General features: G+C 42.4%; 1 protein-coding gene across 11 annotated transcripts in view; it reads left to right on the top strand.

Annotated features, from left to right (window-relative positions):
* LOC135709209 (myosin-IIIb-like) overlaps positions 1–14,550 on the top strand; it is a 340,664-nt gene that overhangs the window by 271,484 nt on the left and 54,630 nt on the right. For all 11 annotated transcript variants that reach the window (XM_065231439.1, XM_065231438.1, XM_065231440.1 and 8 more), the window contains 2 exons: positions 3,317–5,118; positions 5,179–5,323. In XM_065231439.1, coding sequence (XP_065087511.1) covers positions 3,317–5,118; positions 5,179–5,323 — 1,947 coding nt within the window. The remainder of the gene's footprint in view (positions 1–3,316; positions 5,119–5,178; positions 5,324–14,550) is intronic.

Genomic DNA, 14,550 nt, shown 5'->3' with positions numbered 1-14,550 from the left:
GTTAAAAGAAGAAGCTGTAAAGTATGTGTTTGACATATGAAACCTGTCCACTTCGCTTTCAGAGTGTCACAATCAGCGATTTCATGATTCGTGAGTGTTCACTCAGAGTGAGCGCTCGCGAGTCGTAAAATCGTAGATTGTGACTATCTGGAACTAAATTTGACTAGTTTTATGTGTCAAACACTTGCCTTCCAACGTCTTCTTGTACCTAACAGGTACAAAATATCATTTTAACATGTAACTATTCCAAAATCCCGAAAATATATTTTTTATAGCAAGTGAGTGGAAGCAAGCCTGGTGAACTAAACTCAAATTTGGGTCGTTCCCATTCGCCGTGTACGCAAAAAGAAAAGAACCAGTGTCGCTACTTAATAGCAAACTACTCATTATGGGAGGAGTCTTTGTAGCTTTTATACCACTTGGTTGCACATCATTCTGCTTTAACCTGAAAAGATATTTTCGCTTCGGACGGCGTGGTGAACAGCAATAGCAGCAGTAGAAAGGTGGTGGCTAGTCCACTCCTTCACGCCTAACAAGCAACAATTGACTGGTCGTGGCAAAGGAGGAAAAGGTCTGGTAAAGGAGGTACCAAGCGTCATCGCAAAGTTCAAACGTATCTCCGGTCTGATCTACGAGGTGTGCTGAAGGTATTCCTGAAAAATGAGGTCCGTGATGCTGTCACCTACACTGAACACGCCAAGCGTAAGTGGTCATGGATGTCCTCTTCAATAAAACAGCCCTTTTCAGGGCCATCAAGCTTACATCAGTAGAGAGTTGGAATAGAATTTATCTGTGCTTGTTTGTCCATATTCAGAACCACAAACCCCCAACGACCACACAAAATGCTCCTCAGAGTTGCAATCTTGTAACCAAACTCGTAAGCAGGGGTGCAAGTGATTTGGATTGATTCTCTTAATCAACTTTCTTTTTGAAAAAGATTACTACCAATTTGGTACGCCTACAATTCAAAAACGGAAAGAGTTGAGATAATAGATAATTGATCAATTAAAAGAACTAAATGCTCTTCACATTTATTCCGTCCACTAGCGGTCCTACGTCAAGCTTCCGTTCGTGCCCCTAGCCACAGACCCTTCTACTTTTTTCTACATTCATCGAGCATTATCAAAGTAACCCCAAATCAAAACACTGAAGTTCAGATTACAGGTGGAAAACCGCTACAACTGTGGGTTACAGATCAAGGAAGATTTTGTATTTTCAAACAGTTTAAAACCTTCTGGGCTTTGAAGGGTTTAGAAAGGAGTTAATGTCATTGGCATAGAAAAACTAGAAGCAAGCTGTCTTACGCTTGGTTAATAGTTCTAACCCAAATAAGGAGTATAGGCCCAATTTACATTTCAGAAGGGTAATCTATATACATAATCATAAAGAGTAAATGAGATTTACAGTTTACACAAATACTTTCGCTAGTGAGACCATCTCCCATGGATGTCATGGATTATTGTGACATTGGCCTACACACTTAGATTATTTTACAGGAGTCTGGGTATTTTTAATCGGGAATTGAATTGCTGAAAAATTCGGTAAACGTTCAAATTCGGTTCAATCGCATTTGGTTTTATACTTAATTTAAATATATAACGCACAACTGGGAAAATTTCCAAAATAAAGGGAAAACAACTGGGAAATTTCAATTCGAAAGGTCTCCATGATACACACATACATTGTGAGGACAGCGATTGTTGCATGCCGTTTCACCTAAATAGAACTTTCACCAATACCCATAGTAAGAACAACATGTAAAAGGGCATAAAAGCTTTTTGTAAACAAATTTTCGTAGACCCTTTTCACATCAACCGAGGTTCGCTCACGCAAACCATCAACATCACTGGGTAGGGGAAACTTTTTCCTTCGCGATGATGTTGTTGGTTTGCCTGAGCAACCCTCGGTTGGCGAGATAAGGGCCTACCAAGTTTGTTTACCAAAAGCTTTTATGTCCTTTTCACATGTTGCTCTTAATAGGAAGGTTGTGCCATACTGGTGCTTTCAGTGTGGTGAGTTTAGAAATGACAGCTTACATTAATCCATTGCACATCACTCACCTAATACGAGCTCACGGAAGAATAGTACACGATGGATTAAACCAACTCGAATTTGAGTTTCATTCACTCAAATTCGCAAAAACATAGGTTACTAATAGACTAAGTCAAATTTTCCTCGATTTTTCAGGAATATGAGAAAAACCGAGGGAGGCTTCAGTTTTTTAGTATACTCCGAGACTGAGTAAAGTTTTCGTCGATTTTCCTCATATTCGGGCAGATTTTTCAAGAAAAAGCGAGGAAAATTTTACTCAGTCTATGAGTACGCTGCGTTTTTGCGATTTTGATTACCGTGTAGAAAAATGCAATTGAAATGTATTTAAATGTGTTGGTGTTGTCTGTAATACGGTACCCTAGCTTCGTTCACCCAAGGATCCGTGATCTTAGCGATAGTAGCAACAACTGCGTCAGAATCGTTCTTTAAATCCACATAGGGGAAATGGCTCTAATGTTGGCCTATGGATCTAAGATTGGGCCCATCGCTAAAAATCTGCTATTTATCAATTGTATCTAGATGAACGCGTCATTGGGACGGTACTAATGGATATTTTTGGTTGCTATTGAAAATTTAGTCGATTGCTGAATTTATGTATGGGCCCAAATTAGGGACACTTAGGCCGACATTACATACATTTCCCCTAGCAATCATTTTCTTAAACCAGAAATCTCTGTCGATCACATTGACCACCAATCCAATCAAGCAAAAACATTTATATCAATAGGTTAGCCATCAAATGGCATAGATTCGGGTTTCAATAAGCCTCTTTAACCTTGTCTATCGCCACGAGATTTTGCCACGCATACATTCTTGCCCGACGCCCAACTCAAGGCATCGCTAATCGATTCAATTTAGTCATATATTTAAATCGCTCTTGCCATTGAATCTGACTCCAAAACCAACTAACGGCCCTCCGCCATTTGAATCGTACAATGAAAAGAGGAAATTGCGCTCGTAACTTGTGTAGGTACTTGAACGCAGTCGAAGAAGCGGGAAAAGCGGAGCAGAAAATTCAGTTTAATGTTCAACCAAATGCTTAAATACCCGCAAATGCATTCGAGTTATACGAGAACGCGTACCACTTATTACATCACTTACACGCACCTGTACAGGCTTTAATTCAATTTGATTACCGTTTTTATGCAAAGCTTTGCGTGTGTTCATTCCCCATTTAGCGCCCAATGTGGTGCACCGATCGCCCTTGTGTTTGGTAGGCAGTCCAGTGATCTAATTTCTAACTTTCCGTTTCTGTTTTCCACAGCTATGCACCGGTGGTTCGGTTACGGATCTGGTTCAAGGTCTACGCAACCGGGGATCCCGGCTGACCAACAACCAGATAGCGTACATTCTGAGGGAAACTGTTCACGCGTTGGTGTTTCTGCACGAGAACCATTGCATGCATCGGGATATCAAGGGTCACAACATCCTGCTGACGGAGAATGGCCAGGTCAAGCTGGTGGACTTTGGGGTCAGTTCACACCTGGCAGCCACGATGGCACGGAGGAATACCAGCGTGGGAACGCCCTATTGGATGGCCCCGGAGGTCATTGCTTGCGAACAACAGCTCGATCAGTCATACGATTCGAGGTGTGATGTGTGGTCGATTGGAATCACAGCGATTGAACTGGCCGAGGGTGATCCACCACTGTGTGAGTTGCATCCGATGAGAGCGTTGTTCCAGATTCCGAGAAATCCTCCACCGAGGTTGATCCATCCGGAAAATTATTCGCCGATGTTGTCGGATTTCATATCCGAATGCTTGGTGAAAGATCTAGAGCAAAGACCGTTTTCGAAGGAACTGGTGACGCATCCTTTTTTGAAGGCGGTAGGACCGTATGCCGATCAAGTCCGGCAAGAGCTGAAGACGGAAATTCAGAAACAGCGATCGGATGGAAGAGCCTCACGGCAAGCGGAGGCTACCACCAAGTATGGAAAATTGAAGTCTGATAGGAAATCCAAACCGCAGAAGATGTACATGGATGACTTGGCGGCGTTGGATGTCCTGACGGAGGACACAATTGTCGAGCAGTTGCAGAAGCGATTCGAAACCAATCAAATCTATACCTACATCGGGGACATCCTGGTGGCGGTGAATCCGTTTTCTCAACTGGGAATATACACGAGCTATCATCAGCGGAAATACTGTGGCAAGACTAGATCGGACAACCCACCGCATATCTTTGCTGTGGCAGACGCAGCCCACCAAGCTCTGGTTCACCAGAAGCAAAATCAAGCGATCGTCATTTCCGGAGAGAGTGGTTCCGGTAAGACGGAAAGCGCCAACCTCCTACTGAAGCAGTTAGTCTTCCTCGGAAAGGCAGTTACCAAGAATCTGGAGGAGCGAATCCTCCAAGTCAATCCAATCATGGAAGCGTTTGGAAACGCTCGAACCGGTATCAACTCGAACAGTTCCCGCTTCGGTAAATACCTGGAACTAACCATGGCTCGCAGCGGGAAAGTCAACGGAGCTCGTATCTTCGTCTATCTGCTGGAGCAGAGCCGGGTCGTCAAGCAGGCTGAAGCTGAAGGCAACTTCCACATATTCTACTACATGTACGATGGCCTGCAGGCAGAGAAGCGCTTGGAGGAGTACTATCTTCATCCGTCCTATCGGAAGACTCATCGTTACCTGCAGGAAACGGCCACGCTACCGAAAACCAACGTTGAACGTTGGAAGCAGCTGTTAGCTAGCTTCAAGGTGCTCGGATTTCGTGACGACGAAGTCGACATGGTCAATCGGGTGCTTGCGGCGATCCTCAACCTAGGCGACATGGAGTTCGGAGAAATAGATTCGAACGACAATACCGACAGTAAGGCATGGGTGATCGATGTGGCCCCGATGCATCGCGTTTCCAAGCTGCTGGGCGTGGAGTCGGCCGATTTGCTGGAAGCGTTGACGTCGAATTCCGTGGTGACCAGGGGGGAAACGATCACCAGGCACAACAATGTGTCCGAGGCTTGCACGGCCAGGGATGCCATGGCGAAAGGTTTGTACGGGCGGCTGTTCGATTGGATGGTCAATCAGATCAATTTGCTGTTGGTGCATAACAGGCCGAATAACAAGTGAGTTTGAAGGTTGATTGCGGTGGCTAGGGGGTTTACTGATTGAGTTTTTTTTTGCAGTTCCGAGCAGTTGGCGGTCGGTCTGTTGGACATTTTTGGATTCGAGAATTTCAACAAGAATTCATTCGAGCAGCTTTGCATCAACATTGCAAATGAACAGATCCAATACTACTTCAACCAGCACATCTTTACGTGGGAACAGCAGGTAAGAATCCTCTTAGAAAATTGTTTGTACCATATTTTATGATCGCAAGCAAAGGGCAGTGGTCAATCAGTCAGTCAGCGGGCTTTAGATCTTATTTCAATTCTATCGTATGCAGATGTATAAGACAGTACTGATTTGCAGGGGAAACAACATCTAGCATTGGATTAAACTGTACCATGCAAATAAAGGCTGTTTTACAACAGCAGATTCCAACTGGGTTCTTTAATTTTGAAAAATATATGGGTTACATCATCTGAAGGATCCTATTTACTTCCTTCTCGAATTTAAAATCATGATTGAAAGCAAAATAATTCCTTCACTGTTTTACACAAACCTTACAAGTAGTTGATTTTTGCATTGCTCGAGCCCTTTAACAATAGGCTCTTTGCATGCATCATTAATGTAGAGTTTGCTAACCGATTTTGAGTAGAAACGTCATCTGATCCATTTGTTTACATCATAATGACGATTTTCAAAACTCAAAATAATGTACATTTTATTGTACAACTTGCAAATTTCCATCGGTAGTTGTCTTATTTTTCGATTATCTACAGATCTGAACTGTTTTACTGCTGAAATAACCACACATTAAAAATCCGGAAGATCATAACCGCTGGGACAATTTTATAAATCATAATTTTTCTCATCAAACATATATGGAAGCACCAGCCGGATCACTGCAAACCCCATACACGCTAACTTGAAAGTACCCATTAATGGTTGAAAAAGACCCATTTTGAAGAAAAGTGGCTTAACTCATTAAATGAGTAAATTTTTTACCCATTAATGAGTATCTGTTACCCATTAATGAGTAATTGTTAATCATTAATGGGTAACAAATACTCATTAATGGGTAAAATTGTTTAATCATTAATGAGTTAAGCCACTTTTCTTCAAAATGGGTCTTTTTTTACTCATTAATGAGTACTTTCAAGTTAGCGTGTACAGAAAACAAAATACTCCACGTGGATGACGATTTCAAGCACTGTCGTGTCTTTACGGATATTTCAAAACTTTCTTTTGGCATCTCTGAAGCAGGGCTCCACAAAGTCACTTTCAATCGAAAATCGTGAAGCGACGATGAACCTGTCAACTATCACTTTCAATTGAAAGTCATTCTGTCTTCTCTTCGAGCAGATCCCCGTCAACATCAACAGAACCACTTGCGATCATTTTTCATGCAGTTTGTTTTGGCTTGACTACACAGATAAAAATTCGAACTTCATTTCTTCTTTCATTGTCAAATGAACTTCGCATTGAAGCGAAGCTGTTCGATCCAAATTCATGCAGTTTTTATGACTTTTGTTGTTTGCTCACTCGGTTCATTTAAACGTATGCGCATGGATCTGTGAACGTGGATGATAAATTTATCATTGTCGGGTGGTTTGTTTACCCATCAATATGGGTATTTTTTGAATCGGGATGACGTCTAGAGATCAAAAATTGTTATGCGTCGCCATTTTGAAATCCATGATGGCAGCTTCAAGTTTAAGAAAAAGTGGGAAATGCTGTCAAATACTTATCAATATAGGTATTTTGGGAATCGGGATGAAAATCGATATCCGACGCCATTTTGAAATCGAAGATGGCGGCTTCCGATTTAGTGGAAATACAGTCAAATACACATGAATATTGGTATTTTTGTAATCGGTATGAGGTCTACAGATCGAAAATTGATATGCGACGGCATTTCGAAATCCACGATGGCGGTTTCCGATTTCAGATTAAGTGGGAAATACTGTTAAATACCCATGAATATAGGTATTTTTGTAATCGGGATGGCGTCTAGAGGCCGTAAATCGATAGCCGATGCCATTTTTAAATCCAATATGGCGGCTTCCTATTTCAGAAAAAAAGGGGAATGCTAATGCCGTCCTATCAATATGGGTATTTTTGGAATCGGGGTGACGTCTGGAGATTGGAAATCGATATCCAACGCCATTTTGTAATCCAAATATGTCCAATTCGCGGAAAAGTGTCAAATATCCTAAAATATGGTTATTTTCAGAATGGGGATGAAACGTAGATGCCGAAAATTGATGTCACGCCGTATTTAAATCCAAGATGGCGGCTTTGGTTCAGAAATACTGTGATATACAGTCAAATACCGATCAATGTGGGTTTTTTGGAATCGGGCTGACATCTAGAACAAAGAAATCGATGCCCGACGCCATCTTGAAATTCAAGATGGTGGCTTCCGATTTCAGAAGAATTGTCAAATAGCCCACAAATCGCATCGAATATCGATTTTCAGCATCTACGCGTCGTCCTCGTTCTGAAGTACCCAGATCTAAGGGTATTTGACACTTTTTGTGAAACCCGATGGCCGCCATATTGGATTCCAAAATGGCATTGGATATCGATTTTTGGCATCTACGCGTTGTCCCTGTTCCGAAAATAACCATATTGTAGGGCATTTGCAAGGGGTAGGTCACTCCCCACACCAATCTTGGGTCATCTTTTTTGTCAGTTTGAGGCACACTGTGCCGATTGTGCCGGTCATAGAGCTTGCTGCGATTGTTTGTAAAACACCCATCCCGGCAATCCGGTATTTCTGACACCTTGAATGTTTTGGTTTAAAATCGCAAGGATAAATCGGATTGAGGATGACGCGGGAAGTGACGAGTGTGCGAAATGTCGGTGTTTTGTGATCCATAGGGTAATTAAAGTTCTGTGTTTTAGTGTTTTAATGCCCTCAAAGACAGACCAGAAACCTAGCCTTTCGGCCGGAAAGAGTTGGAACCGATGAGAAGCATTGTTGGAGATCGACTATAGAGGGTGATGAATAGACTTCTTTAGTTTGTTTTGTGGGAGATGCAGCATTACTTGAATTAAGGGTACAAATGAGGTCTGATTACCTGCCTCTTTCTCTTGAGCCCACTCTGGAACCTACATTTCGTATTAAGATCTATAAGTGAACTGCTGGTCTGAGTTCCAGCTGAGTTCACCCTTCAGGATTTTGCAGTTCTCAGCGTCAGTGAAAGTGTAATTGTCAGGAGTGGGATGTGGCCAAGGTGTAGGTCACTCCGCACACCAATCTTGCTCGTCTTTTTTGTCAGTGTGTCGCAGGAGTGCCAATTGTGCCGGTCATAGAGCAAGCTGTGATTATTCGTAAAATACCCATCCCGGCAACCCGGAATTTCTGACACCTTGAATGTTTTGGTTTGAAATCTCAAGGATAAATCGGATTGAGGATGACGCGGGAAGTGGCCGGTGTATGAAATTTTGTTACCCTATGAACACGGTAATAAAAGTCCTGTGTTTTAGTGTTTTATAATGTCCTCAAAGGCTGACCAGAAACCTAACTTTTCGTAATGTGAAATGCATCGGTCTATCAGCGACCGGAAAGGTTTGGAACCGGTGGGGAGCATTTTTGGAGACCGACTATAGAGGACGATTAATAGACTTCTTTAGTTTATGAAGATCTTTGAGTGTGTTGGTTTATTTCCTTTAAATTCCGTTATAATTGCTTATCTTTTGACAGATACGCGTATTTCGTCTAGTACTTGTAGACTTCATCAGTGCCAAGTACTCAACACCACTTGGCACTGATGAAGTCTGCAAGTTGTAGACGAAATACACGCATCTGTCAAAAGATAAGCAATTATAACGGAATTTAAAGGAAATAAACCAACACACTCAAAGCTCTTCATAAAAGGGATTCCGTTAAGAGGTTCGACACATTTCAAAGATTTTTCTTTAGTTTGTTTAGTGTGGTTTGCAGCATTATTTGAATTAAGGGTACTAATGGAGTCTGATTAACTGCCTCTTTCTCTTGAGCCCTCTCTAGAACCTACATTTCGTATTTGAATCTATAAGTGAACTGCTGGTCTTAAGGCCGGTGCACAATAGATACGTTTTCGGGTTTTTTGACAGATAATGCATGGGCTAACTGTCAAAAAACCCGAAAACGTATCTATTGTGCGCCGGCCTTTAGTCAAACAACAGTCAAACAGCACGTGATGTTGTGAACAATTTCAATGACAGTTGTCCATCAGTGTTCCCATTTTATTTTCAACAATCCAATGTCTACGAGATTGTGTCGAAGGTGTGCTGAAGGTATGCTGAAGGTGTTCCGATGAATGTGCCCAAGCTGTGCCGAATCTAATTTTGGCACAATGTGCTGGGTGACTTACCCCTTGGATGTGGCTGTCAAATACGAACAATCGTCGCCTACCTCATATAACTGGTTTCAAACGGAAACAAGGCATAACAAACCTACATGGTTTGTTTACGTTTGGAACCAATTTCATACAAGAATGATAAGTAGCCTGATTTGACAGCACGTCCCCCTCCAGGTAATTGTACGTTGTTACCTTCCAGCCCGCAGCAACTCACTTGACGAGCTCCTTTTCCATTTGCAGCTGTCGTCGTTCCGTCTAATAGCGTGACGTTTTCGTTGCTGGTTTCATCCAGATCAAGAAAGAAATCCCGCTCAGCACATATGTGGGATGTCGTCCCCGAATCGACGATCCAGCCTCCGGATTTTCCAGTCCCTTTCATCGTGAAGGCACAGTTGCTATTACGCGCTTCTCGAGTTACCTTGGCTTTGGATGGATTCTTCCGGACCTTTTGAACGTTTTTGGATTCAGTTTCTTGGTCACTAGCTTGCTTCCGACATTCCTGCTGCTTATGGCCTGGCTTGCCACAATAATGACAAAGGTAGACCTTTTTGCCGGATCCAGCCTTCAGAACGGACTCATTGTAGCTTCCCGTCGATCAGCTTGGTTTTCACGAGTTCCAGTGTCAATTAATCGTCCACCCGGCTTTCCAACGCCGTTGTCAGAGCGTTGAACGATTATCGAAGACTGCTTAGCACCTGTGCACCTGTAGTTTTTCATCCAGCTTCAATCCTGACACGGAAAGACGTTCGAAGACTTCCTACATTTTGTTGACGTGGTTCCGCAGATACGATACCTTCGATGTCAGCGTCGGTCTCTCGAAAGGGTCCTGCAGCTTGTTCCACGAGCCGTTTTCGTCTGTTTGATGAGACCGTGTTGATTTGTCTCCATCAAAAGACCAATCGTTGATCGCCTGAATCCCAAGCTTCGAGTGCAGCAGAATTTCTGGTAGCATTCACCGTCGCTACTCGTTCTGCTGGCCTTGGCTTGACAACGAACTTCCAGAGCTCTTCACGGATCAGCAGCAGTTTTGCGCTGTAATTCAAACCATTTAGCTTCTGGACTTGAACCACCGACAAACCGACATGCCACAGGAGCATTTCGTTTGTCCACAATTCGAATTGTCAAACGAGCGATTCGAACTTTCAAACGGGCAATTAGATCTGTCAAATGAGGTGAGACGCAAACCAAGGCAATATAAATTAAACGTGGATTCGTGTCCTTGCTCATGGTAGGACGCGATCGGATGAGTAGATGTCGGTAGTGTTTAACGTATTTTAAATATGGCGTCTTGGGCACGAATTTTAAAGAAGCTTGTATGAGCTGTCACGTCGGTTCGTCGGTGCTTGAACTTTCTCCATTTCGACTGCCGCTGCATGAAGATTTTTTCCAACTTGTTGATCGCTTTCTACGGTAATGCTGATCGAAGATCCTGGGCCTGTAACCTCTTGTATGTAAAAGAGAATACAACCTGCTTGGTAGATGGTGCAATAATAACTAACGATTTTGTATTTCTTATCATCTAATGTCGTTTTCGTTTCTGCGGTGTTGCACTGGTATAGTGTAAGCAGGAATAAGCGCGAGTCATTGACAGCTCAACAACATTTGTTTGTAAACAAAGGTGTATCCTATATCTACACCCTAAATTATTTCGGTGGACGGCAGTGTAGCACCGGCGTAGCTACACCGCAAAAACGAAATCGACATAAGTCAATATAACCATGGCATCTATTCATCGTTCTTGTTCTCCTACTTCCAACAGAATGAATTATAGGAATATGAACAAGCCAAGGGGATGGTCACTCCGAAAAGTGTGCCAAAAACAAGCTTGAGCACACCTGGGAACAGCCATTGGCACTGTTTGGCACCCATGGTTACAATTTGTCTGATCCAAGGTCTGATCTTCAAAGTTACTGGCAACACTAAACTTTTTCTGCGTCTACGCAGTGTGCTGTGCATGTGTCATAATTGGTTATGGATGTTGCCACAATATAATCAAACTATTTTCAAAACACAACCGTGAATCTCCACCAAGTCTCGCCATGGATTCTCAAAATCGTTTCACCCGTGACGGCAGTCGCGTCCAAATTTCCTCCCAGACGAAGAACAGCTGACAGCGGTATTCTTGACCTGGCCTAGGTTTCCGGCCATGGCTGCACGAACTAGCGATGCAGCTCCCACGGCTGCCGCTGCTTGCAATGCTGCTGCTGCTGGTCCGTCTTTTTTGAAGAATTTTAGAGCAGACGGACCAGCATTGGAAGCAGCCGCACTTGCGACGGGTGGCAGTCCTTGGTGGTGAATGCAGTCACCAGCAGATCCTCGGGCGGCATACGGGTGGGGTATTGAAGAAGTGGAGAATGCGATTTTTTTCTGGCTTGAGTCAACGAAAGGAAGCGATTGTACTTAGAGGCGCTGTAGTCCTTGAAACCAGGGCGTCACAATATCAGCTTCAATCGACCAAATCGATGCGACGAAGAGACTGCTGGCTTTCTTTTTCTGTTAAAGTCGAACAGCTTCGCAGCATTCTAGAACCTCAGTCGGCGTGCACAAACAAATGTTCAATCGCTTGTCTCTCTTTCTCCCGTCGCTCCATTGGTCTTCCTTTCAAGCTTCGGTGAAACGGATGAGCGAAAGAGCGCTCGACTTTGATAGTTTTCTCTTTCATGAAACACATCAACAGAGGTTTCATGACGTATATGACGGAAAATGAAATAACACATTTAAAGCATTTCTCACGTGAAAACACGTGAAGATTACACGTAATATTTTTAATTTATCTTCCATCCATATATTTATCTAAAAATATGATCAAAAACGGGACATAACGCATTTTAAACAAATTGAAAGATCGGTGATAGAGTGTTCGTGAAAGGGTATTGAAAGCCATAATGAGGTTCGTTTAACTAGAAAATCGATGTTAGTTACATCGAAAGCGATGAGCAAAGCAACGACGAGAAGTTCCACAGCCAGCGAGGTTGGTGGACTCTGACAAGTAGTTCTGCTTGAAAAATGCAATCTGAATTTTGCTACCATCATTTCCATTCATTTAATGTTGTTCGTGTGCTGGATGCTGCGTTCGACTGGTTCGACTGCGATGCCGTCTCCCATCTGGACCATGACGGTACCCTCTATAGTACTCCCCACATTTAGGCTGCGATCAAGGTTGCTGTCCATTTCGTGAATTTAACCTAAATTTGACGTATGGAATTTTTTAAATAAACCTGCATATTTCAGACAAACCAGGAATCAATTTTGACAATCAATTTCTCGAAAATCGGACGATCAACAACAGAGGGATTTTCGAACATTATATATTATTTTCGAAGAGTCAGTGAAAATTCATCAATTTTTCTGTATTTTTACTTAAATTTGACATTTCTAAAATAAATTATAATGTTCGATGAACTCTCTGGTAAATTTAACAGGTTGCTTAGATGTTCCATGTTGGTTTCAATCAGCGATGACATGTATCCTGATGTTTGTACATGATAAAGGCTGGGATGGTTTTAAGGCTGTAAAGCTGCAGTTTTCATTTCATGAATTCAATTGATATCTACCACAAGTTATGAACCATCTCAATTGAACCTTAGAAAATCATGAATTTTGTGTTAGCGCACATATTATTAAAACGTTTGATAAAAACTCATTGTCCTCCTTTAATGTTAAGAAAAGGAATCATTGTCCTCCTTAATCTCCAAACCTCAAATGAAATGTCCTCCTTTTCAAGTTTTTAATATGGTAAGCCTACAGAAGGGATGGTTGACTAATGATTGACGTTCGTTGTGCGGGGTCGGCCTTTCGCCGAAGATGGAACGATCGTGTAGCAACGGAGCTCGTCCGTTGCAGGCATCCTTGGAGACAGCTGCATCCAATGTGTAGTTCCAACTGGAATCCGTGTCGTTTATGTAAACATTGAAAAACAAAACAAAAACAACAGCTGTTAAAATACCGGGTTGCCAAACAAGGCATTATTCACCTAAGAGGAAGAGGAGACAACTGGTTTATGACTCTTTTATCTCTATCTCTATATCTATCTATATCTTCCTTGATTTATTTCCAGTCGATCTTGTTTTCCGTGCTGAGCACCAATGCTACCGACGACAGGGAGGCAGCTCCCACACCTGGACCCTACCTATCGACCCATCAACTTATGAACCGGGACCAACGGCTTTACTTCCCTTATGTTATGTCTCAGAACATCCCGGCGGCGCTGACTGGGATTGAACCCAGGCCTGCTGGGGTGAGAGATAATCACGCTTACCACTACACCATCGGTGCCGCTGTCTATCTATATCTATCTCTATCTCTATCTCTATCTTACGCACTTCAAATCGGCCAATCACGAACTGGTTCGCATTTGACAGAAAAGTGGCTCGTTTTCGCCCCCGTATTGTCTCCTCTTCCTCTTAGTTATTCACAAGCAAACAAAAGTCAGTTCAATGACTTTTTGGCACTGCCGGCACAGCTGCAGCACACTAAGGCACACTACGAAAAAATGTTGACGCAAAATAAGTGTGTAGAGTGACCACCCCTTGGAACAAGCTTAGAAATCTTTGTAGAAATTCACGTGAAAGTTTGTGTTAGTTATGGACAAATCGTTGAAGTTCAGGGTACTTCGTAAAAACAGACACAACAGGAATTCACAGAATTTCTCACACATTCTCGGGAAACTTCAAAGAGGCTCAGGGAACTTCGGATGAGTTCAATAGATTGCAATAAGTTAAGGGAGTTTTTTTTAGTTCATAGAACTGATTGTAATTTCAAGAAACTTTGTGGATCTATAGAAACCTTCATGGATGTTCAGGAAACTTCGTAGAAATGAAGAAAACATTGTTGATATTCACGGATTTTCAATAAGATATCTCGAACAATGCAATGGTTCATGAAGTATTATTTTGAAAATCTTTTCAAAATTTCAAATGTCGTTCATCAGATATTTTCAGATTTTCAACTGTTCAAACAATAAAATGGCTTCTGTAGATATGATAGCTGTATTGATGGTTGATCAGATATTTTTTTTTTTTTTTTCCTTTGTTTTGTTTTTTCCGTCGATCTTGTTTTCCGTGCTGAGCACCAATGCTACCGACGTGCCAGGAAGGCAACTCC

The sequence above is a fragment of the Ochlerotatus camptorhynchus genome, unplaced genomic scaffold (genome assembly GCF_037179485.1).
Source record: "Ochlerotatus camptorhynchus isolate MF236.1 unplaced genomic scaffold, CSIRO-AGI_Acam_v1.1 ptg000357l, whole genome shotgun sequence".
Taxonomy (NCBI): domain Eukaryota; kingdom Metazoa; phylum Arthropoda; class Insecta; order Diptera; family Culicidae; genus Ochlerotatus; species Ochlerotatus camptorhynchus.
This window is presented reverse-complemented; position numbering and strand designations above follow the sequence as displayed.